The sequence below is a fragment of the Nicotiana tabacum genome, chromosome 15 (genome assembly GCF_000715075.1).
Source record: "Nicotiana tabacum cultivar K326 chromosome 15, ASM71507v2, whole genome shotgun sequence".
Classification (NCBI taxonomy): domain Eukaryota; kingdom Viridiplantae; phylum Streptophyta; class Magnoliopsida; order Solanales; family Solanaceae; genus Nicotiana; species Nicotiana tabacum.
Genome location: NC_134094.1, coordinates 123,867,140 through 123,889,938, shown reverse-complemented (window position 1 = coordinate 123,889,938; position 22,799 = coordinate 123,867,140). Strand labels below are relative to the sequence as shown.

Sequence of the window (22,799 nt, the reverse complement as noted above, 5' to 3'; positions counted from 1 at the left end):
TGAGGCCCAGTAGCACCAAGGTATCCTGAAAATATTGTTGTTTTCTCATGTTATTTTCTTACGATTGTTGACTAGAATTGGACAGAGTTTGTGTTTGAACTATCAACTTTTTTGACGTATTTTTGGGTATAAACAATACTTAAATGATTAATTTCAATAACTACAAGGATACTACGCTAAAGGGCACTACATTTTACTACGCTAAAGGGGCACTACATTACAAATACAAGCACTACATTAGGCCACAAGATACCACTAGAGGGAACTAAAGTAATAATTTATCTATTTTACTAGTCTTTAAGCAAATAAATAATCTAAATCGGATAAAAACAACAAATAAATTTAATCACAAAACATTCAAGAAAATACATATACCACAGTAAAAAGTAACTAATTAACATTTTTTTTAACAACTAATAATAATTTCTCTATTTTTACTAATTTTTTTAGCACACTAATATCATAGTTCGGATAAAAATAATAAATTAGTTAAATCGCAAAACAATCACAAAACAACATAGAACACATTAAAAACAACTAATATGCATTTTTTATACGAGTTTTAACAAAAACTAAGTCGGAATACCTCGATTTAAAGTTTTTGGAAAGTTGAAGATTTGGTGATTTGGAGCAGAAACGAGCAACCCACAATGAGATAACGCCTTAGCTAGAATGTGGGATCGAGAATTTTTATTTTTTGTGGGACGGGTGGGATCCACTCAAGCTTTTTTGGTCCTTAATGGGGGGGACCGCTGATTTTTTAAGTTTTAATTTGGGGGGGGGGGGGGGAGGTTCTGGTTTGGTGGGGAAGGGAAGGCGTTATACTATAGCGCTTTAATAAATGACGCTATACTTGCCCGTCTTTTCAAATTCAAGTATAACGCCTTTTTAAATGGCGCTATACCTTAACGGGCAAACGATTGTTAAGGTATAGTGCCCTTTAAAAGGGCGTTATACATATTTTGGTCACTATATTTTTTTTCCACACATTTCGGTCGTTTGAGTCCAAAAGAACCACATTTTGGTTCTGGACTCTCTCGAGAATGGCTTCGCGATCGCGAAGCACAACGCACCAGCTAACAGTTGTAGCAGAAAAACCAGATTTTTTCAAAGATCAAAAGGTCCGTAGGCTATCCGAAACTCATCCGAGCCCTCGAGGCTCCAAACCATACATGCACACAAGTCCAAAAACCTCATACGAACATGCTCGCTCGATCAAAACACCAAAATAATGCCTAAAACTACGAATCGAACACCAAACCAAATGAAATTTTCAATGAAACTTAAGAATTTTTATTTTAACAACCGAACGTCCGAATCACGTCAAATCACTTCTGTTTGGCACAAAATTTAGCAGACAAGTCATAAATATAGTAATGGACCTATACCGAATTTCGAAACCAAAATACGGACCCGGTATCAACAAAGTCAAACATCAGTCAAACTTGAAAACTCTTTAAGCTTTCAAACTTCTAATTTTCAAGAAATGGCGATAACTCAAGCTAGGGACCTCCAAATTAAATTTCGGGCATACGTCGTAGTCTCAAATCAATATACGGACCTACCAAAATTGTCAAAATACAGATCTAGATCCGTTTGCTCAAAATATTGACCGAAGTCAACTCAATTAAGTTTTGAAACTCCATTTCATATTTTAATCAAATTTTCACATAAAAACTTTCTAAAAAATTTTACGGACTACGCACGCAAGTCGAGAAATATTGAAAGGTGCTATTCGAGGTCTCAGAACATAAAAATAAATGTTTAAAATTAAAGATGACATATTGGGTCATCACAACCAATGAGGTCAAGCAGACACATCCAGTGGTGTATGTGGCTAATACATTTCAAAACTCGGTGAAGGATAAGGCAGAAACAATTAATGCTAATGAAAGAGTGAAAGGAGGGAGTGGTACTTTCTTCCTTATAGGGGATGGTTAAGCTAATGAGTAGGAATACAAGAGGCCTCAATGACCTTAGTAAGCAGAAAGAGGCTAAACTCTTCTCCAATGATCAGAATGTTGGGTTAGTTGGGCTACTAGAAACTAGAATAAAAAGTAATAAGGTGGAGAATATTATTAATTCTATATTTGTAGGGTGGCAATACTATAGCAGCCATATCTCACATTATAATGGTAGAGTATTGGTAGTGTGGAAACCAGAATGGTATGAGGTGAGGATCATAAATGAAATTGCACAGGCAGTAACTTGCCAAGTAAAGTATATTCCTACGCAAGTCACATTCATGGTCACATTTGTGTATGCACATAATCTCAGAGATGAGAGGAAAGCATTGTGGGACTATGTACACCAGAAGAGCATAGGCTGCCAGCTCCCATGGATAATCATGGGCGACTTTAATGCAGTATTGCAGCAGGAAAACAGAATTGGAGGAAACCAAGTAGCACTAAGTGAGGTGATGGAACATTGATAAGTGCATACTTATGGAGTTACCAAATAATGGATATAAGTACTCATGGAATGACAAGCAGGGGGCAAATAGAAAATGCTTAAAAATAGATTGGGTATTTGTTAATGGGGAATGGATAGATACAATACAACAATGTAAAACTCATGCACTTCCAGAAGGGGTGAGTGACCACTGTCCATTAATGGTAGAGATGATCCAGACACATGCAAGAAAGGGGAAAGCTTTTTGATATTGCAACATGTGGAGCAAACATCATGACTTCATACACATTGTTGAAGAGGGATGGACAATGCAAATGGGGGGGGGGGGTCTAAGATGTATCAAATAGTAAAGAAGTTAAAGGCTTTGAAACAGAAACTTAGAACACTAAACAAGAAAAACTTTAGTAATGTCATAAATGAAGCTAACAAAGACATAGAGGAAGTGCAGAAACTGCAAGCTATGCTATAGGAAACACAACTAGATTAGAATCTTCAGTAGAAAGAGAAAGATGCAATGGATAAGTTCAGAGAATCATCACTTATGGCAGAAAATTTCTTAATGCAGGAAAGTAAGGCCACATGGATTAGACTTGGGGATGATAATACCAAGTTTTCTTCTCCATTATTAAACAGAGAACATTAGTCCAATCAATGACTCAAATCAATGACGAGTGGAATCAACTGCAAACTGATCCTGAGATGATTGCTGATATGTTTGTCCACTATTATAAGAAGCTATTAGGTACTAATTGAGGAATTAGAAGAAATACATGGAAGGGGTTCCTAAAGCAAGGACATGTGTTATCTGTACATCAGCAATTAGAGTTGATAGAGGGCGTAACTGCACAAGAGGTCAAGAAAGCAATGTTCAGTATCAATATCAATAAGAGTCTTGGGCCTGATGGATATGGAGCAGGGTTCTACAAAGATGTATGTAGAGTGGTTGGAAAAGATATCACTGATGATGTGATAGAGTTCTTTAGCAATGGACAAATGCTCAATCAACTTAATGCAACTATGATAACTTTGATACCTAAGGCGACTAATCCAACATAAGCTAGCCAATTTCGACCTATATCTTGTTGTAATATACTCTACAAGTGTATATCGAAGGTTCTTTGTAACAAGCTTACTGATGTGCTTCCTACCATAGTAAGTGAAAATCAAGCAGCATTTATGAAGGGAAGTACATTAGTTCATAATGTCCTTATGTGTAGTGACTTACTGAGACACTACAATAGGGAAACTACACCTAGATGTCTAATGAAGATTGACTTAAGAAAGGTGTATGATATGGTACAATGGGAGTTCATTGAAGAAATGTTAAAGGGATATAGTTTTCCTGCAAAGTTTATTCAGTTGATCATGGCATGTGTAACAACAACAAAGTTCTCAGTGAAGGTTAATGGGGAGGGGTATGGATATTTTGAGGGGAAGAGGGGTCTAAGATAAGGGGATCCAATATCCTCATTGCTCTTTGTTATCGTGATGGAATATCTATTTAGGATTCTGAAGAGGATGAGCCAGCTGTCAGATTTTAGATTCCGCCCCAATATATAAGGAAAAACAACTCACTCACCTGACATTTGCAGATGATTTAATGCTGTTTTGCAAAGGGAATGAAGCAGTTGTAAGGAGAATAATGGAAGCACTTAGACACTTCTTAGAGACTACAGGCCAGAAGGCAAATACGAATAAGTCAATCATGTATATTGCAGGAGTGGATGATGAGCTAAAACAGAAATTATTGGACATCAGAGGCTACTCAAGTGGCACATTTCCTATGAGATACCTTGGTCTCCCATTATCCCCAAAGAGGTGGAGTAAAATGGATTGTCACCAATTATGTGTGAAGATTACTGAGAAGTTGAACACAATATCAAATACACTTTTCTTATGCAGGGAGGTTACAAGTGGTTGTGCTTGTACTAATTCTCACTGCATAACTTTGGGGGAGCAGTGTTCATCCTCCCACAAAGTGTGCTGAAGAAAGTAGATAAGAAATGTAGGGACTTCTTATGGGGAAGCACTACAGAGAAGAAGAGGATACCTTTAGTAGCCTGAGAGAAAGTATGTCGACCTAAGAACCAAGGTGGGCTGAATATCAAGAACTGCAAACTGTGGAACATAGCTTCTGTTGGAAAGTTAGTATGGCTACTGATTAACAAGAAGGAAGTACTATGGGTGAAATGGATACATCGCATCTACATGAGAGCAAATGATGATTTCTGGACACATCAACCAATACAGGATAGCAGCTGGTATTGGAGGAAGCTACATGGTATAAAGCAACAATTTAAAGGATGGTACATGAAAGGCAGATACTGTCTCACTAGTAATGGGAGGTACTCGATCTCAATGGGGTACAACCAACTAATAGGAGAAAGCCTAAAGTGAAATATTGCAGATTTAATTTGGAACAGAATCATGCAGCCCAAGCATAGGTTTATACTATGGCTGGCAGTGCAGAAGAAGCTATTAACAAAAGATAGAATCATTAGCATGGGAGTTCTGTGTGCAGATGGAACATGTGGACTATGTGACCTGAACAGTCGTGAAGATGTGCAACACTTGCTCTTACAGTGTGCATGGACAAAAAGGTTATAGGAAGAAGTGAAGGAGTGGACTAGAGTGCACATTACACAACATGATCTCCCGATCACATTGATGAAGATCAAGCGCAGAAGATGGAGTAAATTCAGAAAAGAAGTGATGGCTGCAGTGGTTGGGGCTGTGATATACAATATTTGGCAGAGTAGGAACTTACTCTTCTTTAGGAAACAGAAAGTTAGTAGGGATTTTGTATTACAACAGATAAAGAGTATAGTTATAGAGAGGATTCAAATGTATAGGGAGGAAAAATTAGCTAGGAGATGCATAGATTTCATTGAGCAAATTTGTAAATAGATTGCGAGACCTACTGCTGCCAGCAATGCGAGGCTGGTGTTTGGGGTGCTCTTTAGGTGTATGAGTTAATGTGGTTTGGAAATGGTAATATTTATAGTTATTACCAAAAAATAATAACACGTTTCTCAATTTAGAGTTTAGTTCTTGATAGCAAGTGTTGCACTTAAGAACTTCCAAAAATCTTGTTTAAGATTCTTGATTAGATATCTGCACATAATACACAAAAATATATAAATAAGCATTACAATTTTGGGGATTAGATTTTTCAAAGAAAAAACCCAAAAATAATGAACCACACTATTCCTTGTCAAATCAATCCACCAACAACAACACCACGGAACAAATTAAATTGGTCACGCAAGTTGGACGGATATCATTGTTTAATGCACACATCCTCATCTTACGAAAATCAAACATTGTTATATTCATATATATGATGTATGAGGAAAGAAATAAATAGAAGATTCGATATTCTAACATATTTCTGAAGTAGAAGGAAGGTGTAATAGCAAGATTACCCTGCATTTGAGATGGAGTTGACATGATTTGTGTTTGCAAGAAGATGATTTTCTGTTGCCTCTCTACAATTGAGGTGTTGTTGCAACAACAATGCTGCTTTCTAAGGCATTGTCATATGATAATAGATCCCACAATTTTTGATATTCTTATCATGAGCTTCTTTCACCATGTGAGGACTTCTTTTATCTGTCAAAAATCCATCTATATGAGCATTCATTTTTGTCCAAGAGTCAATACTATAATCCTACTGAAAACCTATAACATTATGATTATTCTTTTTTATTATGCATAAAGGAACATTCACAACACCACAAAATATAACCAGTGTAGTCAACTTCTCATATTATTTATTATATATAAAAAAAAATAGATAGCACCTACATAGAAAAATAGCAAATAATCATAAGAATATTCGTTTTTTTTTTCCAGAATTAAGTAATTAGAACACGCAAATGAAAATGCTCATGAGGAAAGAGTAGAGTAATTAGCAGAGGAAAGAATAAACCAATAAGTTCAACAAAGGTAAAGCAACAGAATAAAAATTAAAACTGAAAAATATCAGATTTGAACCAGAAATTTTGGATCAGAAGTTTCAAAAGAAATACACCTTTTAGTTTTTGATCGAAAAAAGGAAGAAAGTTACCAACTTCAGTGTCAATAAATTAAATCTCAATTCAGATTATTTTCATTTTCCTCGGCTGCAATTTTGACAATATCGTAATGAAATTTCCAGCGGTTGGATCAACACTTGATGAATTATAAAGCAAATAGAGAGAAGGGACAAATCAAAGTTTATGAAAATTAGAAGGAATACATGAAACTTTCATGATAAAGGATGGGAAAATCAGGGGTATTAAATAACATGATAGAAAGAAAAAGAAGAACAATGAAAGGGATAAAACTAAAATGGGAAAGGAATACAAAAATAAATTTCGTTTTCTCCCCTATTTTTTGTTTCATTGCTTTTCCTTTCATTTTCTTTTACTTGAATAGAAGAAAAGTTCATTAAATAAAAGTTATATCATCTAATGAATGCAAAACTAAAAGAAAATACAAGTTCTTAGTTACATGTTTTTGAAATTAGACTAAGAGGATCCTGATTAACCCCTCCTAACACAGAATATACGAAGAACTTTTTAAGGAATATTTGATATTAAAAAAAGTAGTTCATTTAAGCTCTGATTCTATTAAAAGCATTTATATTGTAATCTATTAATATATAGAATTAATTTTCTTGTTCATATACAATAACAATAACAACTATATGCATATAATTTTTGACCATCTCTCAAATTTTATACCATTTAATGCTTAGATATTTATTTTAGGTTTAATATTGATATTTTAATTTTTAGTTCATTTTTTGCTTTGTTTTATCGTAAAAATGAAAACTACTTAATATTTTTTTTATTTTAGCTAATTGGTATTTTATCTAGTTAATTTTAGTTTATCTTACTTTTCATAAAAGTGAAAATACTAATATAGTTTCAATATTTTGATTTCAAAAGATAAAATGAAAAGTTTCAAAAATATTTTCACTTAGTTCAGTGTTACTTTTAAGGTGTAGGCCTTTAATAAAAAATTTAGATTTTTAAATATAGTTATTTTGTTTCTTTCTTTTAATGTCCTATTAGTTTAGATAATTCACAATTTTGTTTCATCTTGAAAACAAACAAAAAAACAAAAGAGGAAGAAAACGGAAAAAAGCAAAAGGAAAAATCAAGAAAAGAAAGGAGACCACACGCTTTTGGGGATAAACCTTTCTTCCCTTTCAAGAATTTTCCGAAGTTCAATCTCACACCATAGCTTCTGTAGCAGATCCCCTCGCCGTTAATCACCAAAATCAACATCATCACCGCCGTCCTTTTTTTCCGGAACTGATTCACTCACGTACTACACCGGTGTAAAACAAACACCTTAGAAATCAATCCAAATAACACCAGAAAAACTATCAAATAATTAATACCATATAAGCATTGGGTCATCAACAGACAGAGTCGATTTGGCGTCTTAGTCCAGCTGAGTTGAGTTCCTGCTCGTACCACTTGCTGTCGCACCTTGAGGTCCATTCTTCCTTTGACTCTGTTTTGATTATGTTTATTGCGTGTTATTTTGATTGAGTCAGATATGATAATTACTTGAGTTGTTGATTGAATCTTCCCTGGTTGAATACACGTTGGGTATTATCAGTTAATAGGTTGTAGGTGCTAGATTAACTAATTGTAACTCTTCTGTGTTAGCATACCTTTCCCTTGTTTAATTATTCTGTTTATGTTACTTGACTATTCATTTTCCTGATGTTGCTTAATTAGTTAGTTGCCATGGATTATATTGATATGATTTTATTTAGTTTGTATTAGCTTAAAATTTGTAGACACCATAGCTCATCAAGTAATTGAAAACGTGAAGGAAACAATGAGAAGAATTTGACCTCAAATGGACCTCAAGAAGAATTTGGCCATGGGATTTATAAATTTAAAGAATTTGAGCTGAGATGAACACAAATTGAAAATGTTTAGATACGGTTTGGGTGTGGGTTTAAAGTCATATCTTGTTTTCGACTGCTACTTTATTGTGGGTACGATAGGTGCATGTCTTAGGCCGTCAACACTTGGATAGGCAAACTTTAAGATTTTCTGTTTCTCTTGAGGTTAGAGGTTGTCCCTTAGTTTATTTTTTTTTCCGAGGAATGCCCCCATGAACTCATAAATATTTTTAGCAGGGGAATACCCATAGTATTATGTAATTGAAGGCTAAAGGCGGACATCGTTTGAGGAGGCTAGAGATAGGACTCTTAGTACTTTTTTTATTATTTTATTTTCCTTTTTATTTTTCCTTTAATTAGGTGGGGACAACCTCGAACCTTTTTTGTGCTTATTTTTCCTTTTCTTGTGTTTTTACCTTAATTAGAGTATTCTTAAAAGTCAACTAGATCATAGATGCAACCATGTCTTTCACGGGACATGGGAAATGCCTAATACCTTTTCCCTGAGTCAAATGAACCCCCTTATTTGGAATTTCTGGTGCAGACTATGTTTTAGAGTCTAAATATGTTTTAAAGGGAAAAATCATTTTTCTTTTTAAAATGGTAACTTGACACACCGAAACCAAATGTCAAGTGACGACTCTGAAAATCTTTTGAAATACAACTTTCGTCACTTTCTGTTGAAATCCCTTTGAGCTTTACAAATTACATTATCTCTCTTTCAAAGGGGTTATGGTAAAAAAAAAGGGATGTGACAACAATTATGCCTCAGTCCCAAACAAAGTTAGGATTGGCGATATGAATCATAACTTCTTCTTTATTTATATAATTGAAAGATATTATCTCTTCCAAAGATTTTATAAAATGAGTAGATTTTTCAACCACCGCGCGAAGTGCGAAAAATTCCCTAGTTTGGATAATAAATTCATATTCATAATACTATCAATAAGGAGGTTCTTTTAAACAAAAAGGTTTGGATCATAATAGTGGTAAAAATTAGATATTCGTTTCTCTTATTCACACATCCGCACATTCTCATTTAGTTGTGGATTTAACAATACTAAAATAATAAGTGGAAATGGTGGTTGCATTTTAGAAATCTGTAGTTTCGTACAGGTAGCAGAACTTCAGAAGCATAAGAAAAAAGTCGGAGCATGAATTGGGGAACAGCGTCGGCATCCATTTCACTTTCACTTTTCATAATCTCGGCACCAAATCCAATTATAAAAGCGAGGCCTCAATTACGATGCAAACCCATAATTACAAAATCAAACTTTGACGGCAAGTGCAGGGCGCTGGGAGAGTCACAGTCCCAGACGACCAAACCTACAGTTTATCAAGGGGTTTATGGCCCTTGGACTATTGAAGACGCCGATATTCGAGAGGTAAAACCATCTGCACCTACTTCTTGAGTTGTTCTATTCTAGTCCGTTCCACCACATTGTTGCTCCAAGTTTAAGGAGAAACTTATACAATTAGTTATCTCGGTGTTATATCAGAATTTACGCATAGCGCAGTTGATCAATCCTAGCTCACTTTGTTAGTGACGCCGCAATTTAGCTATCTAATAGACTGAAATCGGTAAGCATCCATTTTCACAATGTTAATGAAGAACAGGATTCTTCCTGAATGAATTTTGCAAGTCAAAACAAATGATGAATGCAAAATATTTTACCACATATTTCTTCTATCAACAATCATATAGCTAACTTTCGATGATGCATATCAATTTTGCAGGTAATTTTATATAGATCGGGATTAGTAATTGCGGCTGCATCATTTGTTCTTGCATCTTCTACGGCTTTGCTTCCCAATGATTCAGTCTTGAGCAACTTGATTGGGAGAAATCTTGATTTATTTTATGCAATTGGATCTTGCGGACTTGGTCTGTCATTATATCTTATTCACATTTATGTGACTGAAATTAAACGTACTCTTCAAGCTTTATGGTTGCTGGGTGCTCTCGGTTCATTGGCAACATATTCTACCCTTGCTCAACCGGCTGGCATGAATTTAGTTCAATATGTTATCGAGAATCAAACAGCTGTTTGGTTTGTCGGACCGCTATTTGCAGCATTGACAGGACTTGTCTTCAAGGAAGGTTAGGTTTTTAGTTACATCTTTATAAACATGCAGTTATGAGGCCAATTGAGTTTGCTTATTATTTATCTATTGTTGTTCTTTTTAGATGAAATCTTTTATGATGAAATGTTAGAAAACTCTGAATCCCATGTTACAAATAACAGATCCTCAAATATCTTATCCAACCCAAACCTGAAATTCAAGATGGAATTTTTTGTGTTTTAAGGGCCAAATAGATTGAAATAACATTAGCATGCAATTATTTTAAAAACACCCTCAAATAACATGGAATGGCTCCAGCAAGAAGATCTTTACAGTTAGGTCAGCTTACTCCCTATACACGGGACAATCAGGAAGGATCCAACTGGCCTTGGAAACAGATTTGGAAAGTCAAGGCCCCATTCAAAGTTAATTGCTTTGTCTGGATGGTGGCACGGAAATCTTGTTTAACCCAGGAAAACTTAATGAGAAGAGGAATCCTACTGAGCTCCAGATGCTACTTGTGTAAGGTCGAAACAGAGAGCAACAACCACTTATTTTTGCACTGCAGAATAACTCTGCAACTCTAGCACTAGTTTTTCAGTAATTGGACTTAGATGGACTATGCCACAGTCAACAATAGCTCTTCTGCAATGTTGGAACAATTGTGGGTAACAATGTCAGGCAGAAGAAATGGTGGAATTTGATCCCAGCCTGTATCTGGTGGATAGCCTGGAAGGAGAGGAATGTTAGGTGTTTTGAAGAGAAAGCAGTTCTATCCAGAAGATGAAGTTGGATTTTTTTGGATAACCGTGGTGTTCGGGCACCTTGACTAATTTCACGAGATACTTGCCACCTTCTGCCAGCAACATGTACCAGGTAACTATATCCACCAAGGCTTGGATAGATGGGAAGAAATCACATAGTATTTTTTGCCTCCACTGGGATTTGAACCGGAGACTTGATGGTTCTCACCCACTTCATTGACGACTAGGCAACACCCTTGGATGCAAGATGAAGTTGGATTGTATGCTGCTTTTTCATTTTTGGTGTAAAGAAAGCTATTTAAGTGATGATGAATCCATACTAGACATTTTAGAATCCTTGTAACATGAACAAGGCATGTTTAGTTAGCTGTTTTTGCTCTTTTTGTTTCGGAATATGTACAGGGGCTACAACATCCCCTTTATGCTGTCGATATATACAAGTGTAACCATTCTAAAAAAAGTGCTTTAATAAAAACTAGTACAAAATAATGATAAGTTAAACTAAAAGGACTTCGTAATGCTGAGGTGATGATCACTTATAAGATTAGAAATCTTATACTTAAGCTAATTAACAAGGCCGATAGTTGAGGATGCAAAAAAGATATTAGAGATCATAGATCTTTGTATTGTTCCCTACAAGAGGCTTCTGAAATTGTATGGAGAAGTCAACATTATCGTCTGCTCTCTGCCCTACCATCTGAAGGATCTAATCAAACCAAGGATGTCTGGATATGTGCATGGCAACAAGGTGTCATTATTGGCGAATCTAACAACTTACCAAATTGGACAACTGATTAGCTGATTCACATCATCCTCAAACTATATCTGTGGAAAACAATTGGCAACCTTGAGATTGAGTGTTTTCCATCAATTATATCTCTACAATTTCACCTACAACAGCATAATATTATCCTACGGTTACTGGTTTAGAACTGATTTGTTGTACAAATATAAATTTGGTTTGCAAGTTTTAGGTTTGGAGATATAACAAAATATATGTTGCTTTTCTTTCAGAATAAAAGAACATACTGTTTGTCCCTTAGTTGTAGTTGTCATGAGCAGTTATTATATATTATTTATATGTCCAAATTTTACTGCTTTTTAACTTCGACTTTCTGTAAAACAGTCTGCTCATTTGAGGATCTCCGAGTTAATTTTTTGTTATCTTTGAAACAGGACTTTGCTATGGAAAGTTGGAAGCTGGCATTCTGACATTTGTCATCCCTTCACTCCTACTTGGGCACCTGGTAAAGTTTGCAGCTATGCTGCTAACCCTAAAATTTCATTCTATATAGAGCTATTTAGTTTTAAACTCGAAATATACTTTCCCAAGCTTTGCAACTGAAGCGTCAATCCTCCAGCGACAGGAAACGACAACTCCTGTATTTTACCCCTGAAGATCTTGAGATGCTCCAATTCAAACTTCTTTTTCCTCTTTTGGCCAGCACTCAGATTGTTGGACTAGCCTCATAACAGTTGAGAAACAAAGGAAACGGCCAAGAGATGAAAACATGACTGGTTTTCATTTTCAATTTCACTTTATAATATCTATTTGTCCAAAAGCTATGTTCAATCTACGAATTAGGGTCTAAAATCATATTTTCTTGTTGAAATAGTTTTTTATCAAATATTATAATGATCTTAGGTGTATCTTTTGGGTTACAGACTGGTCTGATGGATGATGGAGTAAAGATCACCCTATTGAGCACATGGATGGCACTGTTTGTGCTCTTTGCTGGGAGGAAGTTCACTCAGTCTATCAAGGTAGATCCCATCCATTTGCTTAGTTGTGATCTTTAAACCTACCCGTTTTACTTTTTCAAATTTAATAAAAAACCCAGCTTAATCTCGTACGTGGGGTGTGGGGAGGGTAGTGTGTACGCATCCTTACTCCTACCCTATAAAGACAAAGAGGCTGTTTCTTATAGATCCTCGGCTTAACAAAAACCACCAAGTATCATGTAGTTATCAATGTAGATCCCCAAGAATAAATTCCAGTGACAAGTTCTAATCACTTCACGGGTACTCTCTGTCTCTCTTTGTATTTCAGGATGATATTGGAGACAAATCAGTATTCATATTCAACGATTTGCGAGAGGAAGACAAAGCTAATTTGATTGAGAAGCTTGAGCAGCAACGGCAAACTATGAAAGAGCCTTGATTAGGATGTATTACTGATCTTATCCCTCATTGAAAATATTACTTGTATAGTTGTAAACGACTTGTCCAAATATCTCTATAAGAAAGAGCATTGGCAGGTAACACTTGCATCTCTCTTGAAGATTTCGCTAATTTAGCCAAAGATAACTAGCCATATCTACAGCTTCAAATGATGAACTGTGATTTGGTCGAAAACTCTACTTATCTGTGAATACCCACTACAAATCATCTATATCCATAACAGTCACCCACGATACTGATTGGGACCTTTGTTATTGTTACGTATGGGTGTAGTAGTCAGAGACATGGTAAATAACTAGTAATCCTCAACATAAATGAAATTTCCTTGAATCATAACTCCATAAAGAAAGTGCAAAATGGTTGTGTGGTTCAAAGTCTTAATCTGCATTGGGAAAGAATACTAAAAGATCAGCAGGCTACTCAGATATATATCCTTTTAACATTCAAACACGCTGCATAAATGGGTAGGGGAGAATGTTTTTGAAATCTAACAAAAACACCAAAGAACTACTTTATATAGGTCAGAAAGGGAAAAAAGGAATTGGCATGATTTGTGTTTGCAAGAACACGATTACTTATTGCCTCTCTATTATTGAGGTGTTGTTGCAATAATAGTGTATCTTTCTCAGGCATTGTCATATTATTGAGGTGTTGTTGCAACAATAGTGATCCCACAGCTTTTGACATTCTTATCATGAGCTTCTTTCACCGTGTGTGGGACTTCTTTTTTCTGTCAAAAATCCATCAATATGAACATTCATTTTTGGCAAGTGTCAATACTATAATCGTACTAAAAATCTGTAACATTATGATTATTCTTTTTTATTATGCATAAAGGAACATTCATAACATCACAAAATATAACCGGTGTAATCAATTTCTCATATTACTTAGGATAAAGGTTCAAAAATACCCCTTTACTATGCGAAAAGGTTCATTTATGCCCTCAATTATACTATCGATCCACCATTACCCCCGACATTATAAAACTGGTACAAAAATACCCCTCCTCCGATAAGGCCCTCTACCATGACCAACACCATCCCACATGGCCTGACATTTTGCTTAGGTGGCTGCCACCCAATATGCCGTCTCACCGCTCCAACTCCATTTTATCCCCCCCCCCCCCTACTTCTTCTTCCACCACCATATTCCCCTTCATCCAACATCTCTTTAATATAAAATCCCAACAGTTTTTGGGTGAATGAGCCTTTCTCCTACTGAACCTTTGATTTCAAGCATACCCTCCATCAGCATATTTTTTAACATCAGCTAATTAAATGTTGAATGAACTACAACATTTTTCTCTTCGACTATCACCAACAGTGGGTGTGCCTTTATGATTTTGGTAAAAACAAGAAAAGTACAGTACATCATGTACATTTAGAAGACATCCCCTTAAAAAAATTAAATAAATCAAAAGGCTTTCATTGAAAACACACCAAAATCATAGCTAGTGTGTAATCATGAGAAAGCAGTACGTTCAAAAGCCATTAATTGGGGAACCTCAGTTTCACGGAGCAAAAACAGTGATTTTGGTGAAAACTTAAACACATTAGCAGACATGCCAATTGCTTAAATAAACCAAAATATAAGCCTCAAATTCCTTTTAAGAATAGAGAATAATGTGTTTAATTTATAAAAAAGAAAATTTAAGAAATGCAGCTTTGCCAATTGCAAACCGTACTCTATGGAAGCACTAATATTTAGCATGGATGTCAAACACACCCTGGGCTTGGCACACATTATTAGTTACGGTCCTAAACTATTCGTGGTCTTAATTGCCCCCTACGCTTGGCATTTTGAGAGTCATCACTCCTAGACGCTGATGTGGCAAAGCGTGTGGGTGCACTCTCATTTAAGCGCGTGAGAGCGAAGAAAAATTAAAAAATCAACTTTCAAATAGGTTATTTTTTAATTTTTAATTATCATATAATCATATATAATGATTATTTGTTACAACTATGTATTTCTTCTTGCTTCATCTTAACATACAATGTGTACTTTACTCTAACTTTTATTCTTTTTAATTTCTTCTAAGATATAATGTTTATTTGTTCCAACTGCATATTTCTTTTATTGTTTTTGGCTGAATTTGTAAAACGTTTTGTAGGAACTGCATAATTTAGCCAAATAAAAAACTTTTAGCAAAAATAATGGAGTACCAGTTGTGTATATTTCCTATTTTTTTGTTTCTTTATATATAATGTCTATTTATTTTAATTGTATATTTTTATTTTCGAGTCAAATCAATAAAACGAATTGGATACAACTTCAATATTTTTTACCAAATAAAAAACGTATAGCCAAAATAATGAACTTGCAATTGTACACTCTTTTTATTTCTTTTTTTGATGCAATGACTATTTATTTCAACTGTGTATTTTTACCTTTTCAAGTAAAATCTGTAAAAAGAAAAAAATAAATTTAGAGCACCATAATTTAGAGCTATATAAAAAATTATAGCTAAAATAATAAAGTTCAAATTATGTATTTTTTATAAATTTTTAGATGCCTTGATGTCACGACCCCAAATTCCCTCCGTAGGATGTCGTGATGGCACCTAGTCTCTAAGACTAGGTAAGCCTATCAATGCGGAATAATCATAAATATCTGAAATAAATGAACTACAATTCAAATAATTACAACTCCCAAAATCCGATAGAAATAAGTCACAAGCTTCTAAAAATTTATTCTTAATGTCTCTATGTATCAAGGTCTAAAGAAAAATAAGGAAGCAACATAAAAATGATAGAAGGGGACTCCGAAGTCTGCGGACTATGGAAGATATACCTCGAAGTCTCCGTGCGCAGGTAACTCACTGGCGTCTAGACTGGTAAGATGTACCTAGATGTGTACAAAATAAATGTGCAGAAGCGTAGTATGAGTACACCACAGCGGTACCCAGTAAGTGCCAAGCCAAACCTCGGTAGAGTAGTGACGAGGTCAGGTCAGGCCCTACTGGAGAATAGATAATGACATGAAAAAATATTTAAACAATTTAATAAGATAAAATGACTATGGAAATGAATCAAATAGTATGTCACATTTAATTACACCAAATAATTGTAAATAATATCTTGTGGAATCAAAACAGAATTTCTTTCAACTTTATGAAAATCACAACAATTAATCGAAGGTAACTATGGCCATAAATCAATATCAACAAGGGCACTACCGAGGTACCGCCTCGTAGTCCCAAATCATAAATAAATTCACAATATCTCATTTACTTATCTCACCGCGGGAGCCTTCCTATTTGAAAGAAAATATTTTTCCCGAAATAGCATCCCGCGTTTTAGCCATCCTTATCACACCGCATGACTTCTAGTAGTTCCCCCTACTAGCCACGCGTATCAAGCCACCCTTATCTCACCGCATGCGTTTCAATACCCAGACCTTATACCACCGCATGCGTATCAATATCACAATATATCACAATTTGCACCTCAAGTGCTCAAAATATTTTAATTTGCCAAAATAAATCAAAGATATTTTTCACAATAAAGAGCTCACGGCTCATGCCAACATAAATTATCAATAATATTTTTTCACAATAAAGAGCACACGGCTCCATCACAATGAGTACAAAAAAATCTTACAAAAATATTCAGGAATAAATAATTTAGCAAAATAATATTTCAAAATCTTTAATACGTTGCTTCAATACCAAATTTAAAATGTCAAATACTTCATATTAATAATATTTAATTTAAAGAAAATCAATTTCAAATAATGCACAGAATAAAAGAAACCAAGTTTCAACCAAACAGGTAAAACAATTAGCAGAAAAAGGTCAAGCAAATTTAAAGCATACAAATCAAATCAATGATGGAGAATATAACAAGATTTAATAATTTAATTAATATGCAATAATGATCTTCATAATTTAAACACATAATCCTTCACATTTAGTCCGTGTATACACTCGTCACCTCGTGTACACGACTTTCATCACATTACAATTAATATCAATCCTAGGAAAAATTTCCCCCACACAAGGTTAGACAAGTCACTTACCTCGACTTGCTCCAATTTAACCAAATAGTATGCTTTTTTCTCAATTTTTCGATTGCGGTCGACTCGTATCTAGTTATAATTAATTCGATACAGTCAACAAAAATTATAGAATCAATTTCATAAGAAAATACTATATTTTCAATAAAATTCGAAATTAACTAAACATGGCCCGTGGGGGCCACGTTTCGGAATCCGGCGAAAGTTACGAAATATGAACGCCCATTCAACTACGAGTCCAACAATACCATTTTTACAAAAATCCGACATCAACTTGACCTTCAAATTTTAAATTCTCATTTTCAAATCCCTAGGCCCAAATCCTCTAATTTCATCTAAAAAATATGTAATCTATTCGAAATATTCATTGACTAACAATGATCACATGTGAGTACCTCAAGTTTTCCCATGAGTTCTCTCTGAAAAATTGCCCAAAACCGTGTTGAAAATGTCCAAATGACAAAAATATCGGAACCCCTCTGTTTTTGTAATTTGGTCAGTGCTTTCGCACCTGCGGACAAAATTCTCGCACCTGCGGTCCCGCATCTGCGGTGAAATACTGCATCTGCAAAAGTTGCTCAGCCCAGCTGCCTTCGCTTCTGCGAGCTTTGGACCGCATCTGCGCCTTCGCAGGTGCGGAAAATCCCATCGCACCTGCGGACATGCCCGCACCTGCGCCCTTCCTCTCGCTTCTGCGCAACATGACCCGCATCTGCGGCTCCAACTGGGCAGCCCTTCGTCCGCTTCTGCGAGCCACAGCTCGCATGTGCGAGTCCGCACCTGCGGTCAGTCCCTCCGCAAGTGCGATGATACGAGAAGCTGCAAATTTCAGAATTTGCCTACGTCCAAAAATTGATCCGATTTCGATCCGGATCGCACTGGGGGTACTCGGGACCCCGTCCGAAAATACCAACAAGTCCTAAATCATCATACGAACTTAGTCGAGTCTTCAAATCACATCCAACAACACTAAAAACACGAATCACACATAGATTCAAGCCTAATAAATTTTACGAATTTCTAACTTCTACATTCGATGTCGAAACCTATCAAATCAAGTCCGATTGACCTCAAATTTTGTACACAAGTCATAAATAACATAACGGAGCTGTTAAAATTTTCAGAACTGGATTCCGACCCCGATATCAAAAAGTCAACTCTCCGGTCAAACTTCCAAACTTAAATTCCCTATTTTAGCCATTTCAAGCATAATTTCACAACGGACTTCCAAATAAAATTTCGATTATGCTCCTAAGTCCAAAAATACCATACGGAGTTATTGGAATCATCAAGTTTCTATTTCGGGGTCGTTTGCACATAATTCGACATCCGGTCGCTATTTGAATTTAAACTTTTAATTTTTCTTCAAAATTCCATATCTCGGGCTAGGGACCTCAAAATTTGATTCCGGGCATACGCCCAAGTTTTGATTCACGATACGGACCTACCGGAACTGTCAAAACACTGATCCGATTCCGTTTTCTCAAAATATTGACCAAAGTCAACTTAGTTGAGTTTTAAAGCTCAAATTCATATTTTAATCCATTTTTCACATAAAAATTTTCCATAAAATTTTACAGACTGCGCACGCAAGTCGAGAAATAATAAATAGTATTTTTTGAGGTCTTAGAATACAGAATTAATTATTAAATTTAAAGATGACATTTTGGGTCATCACATTCTCCACCTCTAAAACAAACGTTCGTCCTCGAACGGAGTTAGAAAAAGTACCTGAGCTGGTGAATAAGTGTGGATAATGGCTGCGTATATCATGCTCAGTCTCCCAAGTCGCCTCCTCGACCGGATGACCCCTCCACTGAACCTTCACGGAAGCAATGTTCTTTGACCTCAGCTTTCGAACCTACCTATCTAAAATAGCCACTGGTTCCTCAACATAAGATAGATCCTTATCCAACTGAACCGAACTGAAGTCTAACACATGAGATGGATCGTCGTGATATTTTCGAAGCATAAAAACATGGAATACCGGATGAACTGCAGAGAGACTAGGTGATAGCGTAAGTCTGTAAGCCACCTCTCCAACTCTTTCAAGAATCTCAAAAGACCCAATATACCTAGGGCTCAACTTTCCCTTCTTCCCGAACCTCATCACACCCTTCATAGGCAAAACCCGGAGCAATACTTGCTCACCAACCATGAATGCAACATCACGAACCTTCCGATCCGCATAACTCTTCTGTCTAGATTGGGCTGTATGAAGTCGATCCTGAATCAACTTAACCTTTTCCAAGGCATCCTGAACCAAGTCTGTACCCAATAGTCTAGCCTCGCCCGGTTCGAACCAACCCGCTGGAGACCGGCACCGCCTACCATACAAGGCCTCATACGGTGCCATCTGAATGCTTGACTGGTAACTGTTGTTGTAAGCAAACTCCGCAAGTGGTATGAACTGATCCCAAGCACCCCCAAAATCTATCACACACGCACGAAGCATATCCTCCAGTATCTGAATAGTGCGTTCGGACTGCCCGTCCGTCTGAGGGTGAAATGTTATACTCAACTCTACCCGAGTACCCAACTCAAGCTGTATTGCCCTCCAAAACCGTGAGGTAAACTGTGTACCCCTGTCAGAGATGATAGATACCGGTACACCGTGAAGTCTGACAATCTCGCGAATATATACCTGAGCCAGCTGCTCTGAAGAGTAAGTAGTAATCACAGGAATGAAATGAGCTGATTTGGTCAGCCTATCCACAATCACCCAAACCACATCAAACTTTCGCTGAGTCTGTGGGAGCCCGACAACGAAATCCATAGTGATCCGCTCCCATTTCCATTTTGGAATCTCTAACTTCTGAAGTAATCCATGTGGTCGCTGATGCTCATATTTCACCTGTTGACAATTTAGACACCGAGATACATACTCCACTATGTCTTTCTTTATCCGCCTCCACCAATAGTGCTGTCTCAAGTCCAGATACATATTTGCAGCACCCAGATGAATGGAGTACCGCGAACTGTGAGCCTCCTAGAGAATCAACTCACGCAAGCCATCTACATTGGGTATACATAGCCTACCCTGTATTCATAGTACACCGTCATCTCTAATAGTGACTTCATTGGCATCACCGTGCTGAACTGTATCCTTAAGGACAAGAAAATGGGGGTCATCATACTGACGCTCCCTGATACGATCATAAAGAGAAGACTGATAAACCACACAAGCCAAAACTTAGTTCGGCTGGGAAACATCCAACCTGACAAACTGGTTGGCTAAGGCCTGAACTTCCAAGGCTAAAAGCCTCTCTGCTACTGGTAAATATGCTAAGCTTCCCAAACTCTCCGCCTTACGACTCAAGGCATCGGCCAATACATTGGCCTTCCCAGGATGATAGAGAATGGTGATATCATAATCCTTAAGCAACTCCAACCATCTCCGCTGCCGCAATTTAAGATCATTCTGTTTAAACAGATGTTGTAGATTCCGGTGATCGGTGTAGACCTCACAATGGACACCGTACAAATAATGCCTCCAAAATTTTAAGGCATGAACAATAGCTGCTAACTCCAGGTCATGTACAGGATAATTCTTCTCATGCACCTTTAACTATCTGGATGCGTAGGCAATCACCCTACCATCTTGCATCAACACTGCGCCAAGACCAATATGCGACGCATCACAATACACAGTATAAGACCCTGTACCTGTAGGTAATACCAATACTGGGACTGTAGTCAAAGCTATCTTGAGCTTTTGAAAGCTCTCCTCACATTCCTCGGTCCACCTGAACGGAGCACCCTTCTGGGTTAATTTGGTCATAGATGTAGCAATAGAAGAGAAACCCTTTACAAATCGGTGATAATACCCTGCCAAATTAAGAAAACTCCGAATTTCCGTAACTGAGGACGGTCTGGACCAATTCTGCACTACTTCAATCTTCTTCGGATCTACCTTGATCCCCTCGCATGAAACTATATGACCCAAAAATCCCACCGAATCAAGCCAGAATTCACACTTTGAGAATTTTGCATATAACTTCCTTTCTCTCAAAATCTGAAGCACAGTCCTCAGGTGTTGTTCATGACCTTCCCGACTCCGGGAATACACCAGAATATCGTCAATAAACACAATGATGAAGGAATCAAGATAGGGCTGAAATACACTATTCATTAAGTGCATAAATACTGCTGGGGCGTTGGTCAGCCCAAAAGACATCACAAGGAACTCGTAAGGACCGTACCGAGTCCTGAAAGCAGTCTTCGGGATATCTGGCTCCCGAATCTTCAATTGATGATAGCCTGAACGTAAGTCGATCTTAGAGAATACTCTGGCACCCTGAAGCTGATCAAATAGGTCATCATTAAGTGGCAATGAATACCTGTTCTTCACGGTAACCTTGTTCAGCTGGCGGTAATCAATACACATCCGCATAGAACCATCCTTCTTCTTTACAAATAAGCCAGGAACACCCCAAGGCGATACACTAGGCCGAATGAAACCCTTATCAAGCAACTCCTGTAACTGTTCTTTTAATTCTTTCAACTCTGCTGGGGCCATACGGTATGGTGGAATAGAAATGGGCTGAGTGCCCGGTAACAAATCAATGCCAAAGTCAACATCCCTGTCGGGTGGCATACCCGGAAGATCCGTTGGAAATACATCAGGAAATACCCTTACTATAGGAACTGACTCTACAGTAGGAGTATCGATACTAACATCTCTTACATGGGCTAGATACGCATCACACCCCTTCTCAACCATTCTTTGAGCTTCAAGAAATGAAACAACCCTAGGAACATGATCCGAGGTACCTCTCCACTCTAGCCGTGGTAGACCTGGCATAGCCAACGTCACCGTCTTGGCGTAACAATCAAGAATAGTGTGATAGGGCGACGACCAGTCCATGCCCAAAATAATATTGAAATCCACCATACTGAGCAATAATAAATCAGCTCTGGTCTCAAAACCACTGATAACAATTAAACACGACCGATACACATAGTCTATAATAATAGATTCACCCACGGGTGTAGATACATAAACAGAAGAACTCAAGGAATCACGTGATACGCCTAAATACGAGGCAAAATAAGATGACACATAAGAATAAATGGATCCTGGATCAAATAAGACTGACGCATCCCTATGACAGACCGAAATAATACCTGTGATAATAGAATCGGATGCAACAACATCTGTCCTAGTAGGAAGGGTATAATATCTAGCATGGCCTCACCGTCTAGGGCGACCTCTACCTGCCCGACCTCCACCTCTAGCTGGATGTGCAGGTGGAGTGGCAACTGGTGCAGTAATCATGGTCTGAGAAGCCTGAGGACCCTGTGGAATAGGTGGGGCCTGAGAAATCTGTGGAGGTGCACCCATCCTAAGTATGGGGCAATCCCTCATGATATGATGAGTGTCACCACACTCAAAATAACCCCTCGGAGTACATGGCTGCTGGGACTGGCTCGGGCCTGATCGACTAGAC

The 22,799-nt window shown here is 37.0% G+C and overlaps 1 protein-coding gene across 2 annotated transcripts; it reads left to right on the top strand.

The window, feature by feature from the left end:
• The first annotated feature begins 7,530 nt into the window (after window positions 1–7,530).
• LOC107800836 (uncharacterized) lies at window positions 7,531–13,413 on the top strand. 2 transcript variants are annotated; one of them, XM_016624078.2, is made up of 6 exons: window positions 7,531–7,901; window positions 9,440–9,708; window positions 10,061–10,424; window positions 12,328–12,398; window positions 12,817–12,915; window positions 13,202–13,413. In XM_016624078.2, exons 2-6 carry the CDS (start codon window positions 9,478–9,480, stop codon window positions 13,310–13,312), a joined length of 876 nt encoding a protein of 291 aa, XP_016479564.1. In that variant the 5' UTR covers window positions 7,531–7,901; window positions 9,440–9,477; the 3' UTR covers window positions 13,313–13,413. The 2 variants fall into 2 exon arrangements, with proteins under 2 accessions (XP_016479564.1, XP_016479565.1); XM_016624079.2 differs by having other exon boundaries at window positions 7,542–7,901; window positions 9,430–9,708.
• Window positions 13,414–22,799: the final 9,386 nt, after the last annotated feature.

Excerpts from the sequence above, each read along its gene's own strand:
- LOC107800836 (XM_016624078.2), top strand. The coding sequence starts at position 9,478 with ATGAATTGGGGAACAGCGTCGGCATCCATTTCACTTTCACTTTTCATA. Across the intron at positions 10,425-12,327 it reads AGGACTTGTCTTCAAGGAAG|GACTTTGCTATGGAAAGTTG; the intron begins GTTAGGTTTTTA and ends TCTTTGAAACAG. Across the intron at positions 12,916-13,201 it reads AGTTCACTCAGTCTATCAAG|GATGATATTGGAGACAAATC; the intron begins GTAGATCCCATC and ends TTTGTATTTCAG.